A 4,594-nucleotide genomic window follows, 5' to 3' on the forward strand; every position below is an offset into this window, starting at 1 on the left:
AACACTTCCTTGTAACGGACTAATGGGGTGAGGAAGAAGAAAGGGACAGTGAGGAGGGGGGAGGTCTGCATGCTCGCCTTCCTTGAAGGTGAGAAAATCTATTAACAGCTTGTGGCAGAAATCCAGGTTCAGAAAGCCGCTCCCTGGAGGAATGATTGTACATAGCATGCGGACATAATGACTCCACCTAACTCATCAGATGTGATCAAGACGGGGACCGTGATTTACATTTGTCGAGAAGTGCTTCTATCCACACAGGACAGAGGAACCTGCAGACCACACAACTGAAACCTGAAATTATCTTTTTTTGGCAAGGAGTTCCTGCCTTTTTAGATTCTGGTTTTGGTGTTTAGCTTTCTTTTTTGTTGTTGTTGTCTATGAATTAATTTTAATGAGGACCAAGGGACACCAGTACAGTAAGCCATGGATGTGTCCCAGGACCACCTGTCAGACTGGAGCTTAGTGCAGCCCAGCTTCTCTCCGCTGCTCCAGTACGACGGCTCTCAGGAAAGACTCAACCAAACCTACAGTTTCCACAGCTCGGTGATGCTGTCCTCCACTTTCAGTTCCCCCACTGCCTCCCTCCATCAACCTCTACCTTCTCTGCTCCCTTCCTCCCTCATCTCCTCCCCTTTATTCTCCACCACTTCAGCCTCATCTTCTCAACAAACATCCACTTTTGTCTACCAACCCTCCTCTTTTCCTTTGTCCTTGTCCACCTTTCTTTTGAAAGACTTGGCCAACTTGGAGAGCATGCTGCTCTGGACTCTCCACGAGCCCAGCACAATCGCTCTGACCATCATGTACTGTCTGTCTTTCATTTTGGGATTCATTGGGAACTTAATGTCCCTGCGCGTCCTCACCAACAGGCAGAGCCGGCGGCTAGCTGGTGTCAGCGCCACTCGCAGTCTGCTGGTGAACCTGGCGGTGTGTGACCTGGCTGTGGTGTGTGTGTGCATGCCCATCACCCTGGGAAGTCAGATCTACACCGCTTGGGTGTACGGGGACCTCCTTTGTCGGGCGGTGCCCTTCACACAAGCTGTTTCGGTCTCAGCCAGTGTGTTGACGCTGACTGTGATCAGTGTGAATCGCTACTACAGTGTTCGATCACCACTGCGAGCACGCTCCATGTTTACCCGCCGTCGAATCTTAGCGACTGTCGCTGTGGTGTGGACAGTGTCTTCGATCATGTGCGCTCCTATTGCAGTGGTGAACCAGCGGCGGGAGATCAGCTTTGGGACATTTGCCATCTTGGTCTGTGAGGAGAGGTGGCCTCAGCATCGCCTTAAACAGGGGTAAGTTCTCCGACAGTCAACATTTACCAATATCATCAAGTGTAGTATCTAATCTCTGCAGATCCGCTGCTCTCCAACACATGTTCAGATTGTTTGTTCACTTACAAACCAGAGAATCAACCATGCTGACACACCAAGCTGACACTGAGCAAGTAGACGCTGTTGAGCCATGATCCCATTAAACGGCCATCCATCACCAGTAGTTTATTTCCAGCCCTGCTGGCAGTAATTGGCTCTTAATGGCCGTTTGAAAATGTAGAACTAGAAGACGCTGTCAATGAAAAAGAGCTCTCTGATTGGCTGATTAACCCAGTTGGTGATTTCACCTGTTGAAATTTTTTTTCTCCCTCTCTGTTTTTCCCAGTTGGAAAAAAACCACAGACTTAAAAAGAAACAGTACAAAGCAAACTAGTGTTACAGGTCTAGTTGCAACTTTTTGCCGGACATATTTCTAACTAATATTTTGAGGAAATAATAAGCCTTTTTAGTTAGATAGGTCTTTCTGTTATATGTGAGGAGCATAACATATGTGCACGTCTTTCCAATTTGAGCGAACAAGTTGGAAAAATAGTTGGTGTTTGCCTGTGCTGGTTTGGTGTCTTTGGTCCCTTTAGATTCTCATACAAGAACCCAGTTACTGTTAAAACCTGTGACGTTCGTCAGTGCTGTGCTTGAAGCTTAGACTGTCACCTTCAGCACCAGTTAATACTTCAAACTCAGTTTTAGAGACAGGCTTTTGTTCCTTTTTATCCTTTTGCAGAATTTCCCTGTTTTGGTTTTCTTAATCATGTCAAGTGTCCCAGAATGACCGGTATTGTGTTCATTTAGTAGTTTTGTGTATATGCCTTAATAGCTTTATTGTGTGTTGGCCATCTTGCAATTTAGTGCTGCAAAGTGTTAGACATTGTGTTGATTATCCAGAGATACCTTCAGACCTAATCCTACTGGGAGTTCTAAGATAGCGCTACTGGTTATAATGCTGTCAAATTGATTCTTGTGTCTTGTTGATGAAAACAAGAGCTAATCTAATAGTCTTGAAAAGAGCCAATTGTGTTCCTGATAAATACACTTACACTGCAATCCATAATTTGAAATGAAGCATGCCATCATTGTAATAAAAATAGCCTTGACTCATCAGGCATTTCTCAATAGCCTGAGATGGAGAGGATGGACAGCATCTTAAGTGTTTCCTCACATGTATTCAAATGGATAAAATAGTTTATTTGAATTAAAAGGGAAGTTAATCTGTATCTCATTTTTAATTGTTTCACTTTTCTTCCACAGATATAATGTGCTGCTGTTTGTGATGCTCTACTGCCTGCCAGTGGCCTTTAACCTCACCATAGGCTTCCTTACTGGTAGGCGGCTTTGGGGTGGAAAAAAATCCACTTTTGCTGATCTCGATCCTCGCAGCGAAGCTCTGCATGCCTCGCGCTTGAAGACGCGCCAAAAGATTGCCAAGATGGTTGTGTGTCTTGTGCTGCTGTTTGCAGTGTCCTGGCTGCCGCTCTACTTGGTTGACCTTTGGATTGACTGCGAGCAAAGGCCGCCATCTTGGCTCCTGCAGACACGGCCATTTGCCCAGTGGTTGGGCCTGACAAACTCCAGCCTTAACCCCATTTGTTACTGTTTCATAGGGGATCTGTACCGCTCAGCCAAAGTTATCCGGACGCGATACTACCAGAAGGTCTCCGCTATCTTTGGCTCCTCCTCTTTCTCCAGCTCAGCTGCCGTGGTGTCTCCTACTGCTGTGATTACAGACACCAAAGCGACTGCTGCTGAACGCCACCATATTGCTGCCACCGCTGTGGCAGCGTCTGCAGCCATCGTTGCAGTCCCCAGACTTTTAAGCTTGGCTAGAGGACAGGGACTCGGGCGGAAGGTCAGAGACAGTTCAGATAGCTGTGCAGGATCTGACCACAGTATCTCAGACTGGTGTCGGTCCAGTCCCAGTGTGTGTGACAGCTCCTTGTTCCCCTGCCAGCTCCACACACTCCAGCACTCCATACAAACAGCAGACCCTCTGCCAACAAGAAGACATTCTGTGATGGAGAACCTAGGATCATTACCTTTAAGAATGGAGTCTGTGGAGATAGATGTGCTGCCTTTAAGGAGGCATTCGGGGGACAGAATCTGTAGTCTGTCAGCTGATAAGAGAAACATCATTACCATTGGCAGAGATGCTCTCTGTTACTCTGGGCAGTACAGAAGCAAAACTTCACAAACCTACTATCTGGTAGGAGATGGGCAGGATGAAACAACCGATATGACCAGCCTGTAAATGCTGCAGATTATCTGAAGTATCAGCAGGGCTAAATTTTGGAACACTTGTCTGTCCTGCAGGCAGCAAAAAGAAAAACAGCTCCTGATTCAGTTTGCAGTTGATAGTGTGGGTTTATCCCTTGCAAAGGCCATTTTTGTCTTGAGGATAAATTGGCTTACAGACTCCTTCCTTCTCTGTGTAGTATTCTCCAAGTATCATCGAAAGCACAGGCGATTCAAGGTCAACGTTCACACCGATGAGATCAAGTCTTTGATGACAGATGGATGGGGCAGTGATGGAGTGAAGCCTGCAGGGGAAGATCTGCAGGCTGTGTAGCCACGGGCTAGAAAGACAGTTATCAGCCAGAATCACTGATTAAAGCTGTGCACCATTACATGCAAGTCATATCATAAGTGATTTAGCTGCTAGTCACAGTCGTGTCTACTTAAGTCAATAACCCAGCACGGCACATCTGTATGATTAGTTTAGTTTACTTCATGTTATTCTCTTTCTTTCTCATTTCTTTGCTAATGCAGGGACATACTGTATCAGAGTTTCTGACTTCTGTCTTTACAGGATAATGTCACCACCAGTGTCTCCAGTCTATGAAAAATGTTTACCGTAGCAGCAGTTGTTCACTTGTGCAGTCATGCAGTTGATATGCCGGGATTATGAGACATATTGTAAATGAAAGAGGTAATCTAAAACTTGCAATACAATATTTGTTTTTGTTTTGCACATACCAACTCTGTGATAATGCTATTAGGTATGAAAAATAACTTTTAAATCTCATCTGATTTTTTAAAGGTCCAATATGTAATATATTTACTGCAATGCATCCAAAAATGACCCCAATGCGTCATCAGATATTAAGGAGTACACAATTGAAATACTATCTTTTCTGACACCAATGTTAATGGCAGTATTTTCTCCTTTTGAAATTTGCGCTCCGTAACGAAATTTCTGTTTGTGTTCTGGCCTGTGTGTTGTAATCAACTGCCCAGTTTGACAGCCAGGCCGTGTTGCCAGATATACC

General features: G+C 45.2%; 1 protein-coding gene across 1 annotated transcript; it reads left to right on the forward strand.

Annotated features, from left to right (window-relative positions):
- On the forward strand, positions 1 to 4,303 carry LOC117936555 (galanin receptor 2a-like). Its single transcript, XM_034859722.1, has 2 exons — positions 1 to 1,295; positions 2,580 to 4,303. The coding sequence occupies exons 1-2, from the start codon at positions 424 to 426 to the stop codon at positions 3,574 to 3,576; spliced, it is 1,869 nt and encodes a 622-aa protein (XP_034715613.1). The 5' UTR covers positions 1 to 423; the 3' UTR covers positions 3,577 to 4,303.
- The last annotated feature ends 291 nt before the right edge of the window (positions 4,304 to 4,594 follow it).

This window comes from Etheostoma cragini, chromosome 2 (genome assembly GCF_013103735.1).
Source record: "Etheostoma cragini isolate CJK2018 chromosome 2, CSU_Ecrag_1.0, whole genome shotgun sequence".
Classification (NCBI taxonomy): domain Eukaryota; kingdom Metazoa; phylum Chordata; class Actinopteri; order Perciformes; family Percidae; genus Etheostoma; species Etheostoma cragini.

Bases quoted from the DNA above. Each gene is read 5' to 3' on its own strand.
- LOC117936555 (XM_034859722.1), top strand. From the start codon at position 424: ATGGATGTGTCCCAGGACCACCTGTCAGACTGGAGCTTAGTGCAGCCC. The intron at 1,296-2,579 runs GTAAGTTCTCCG...TTTCTTCCACAG, and splicing joins CAGCATCGCCTTAAACAGGG to ATATAATGTGCTGCTGTTTG.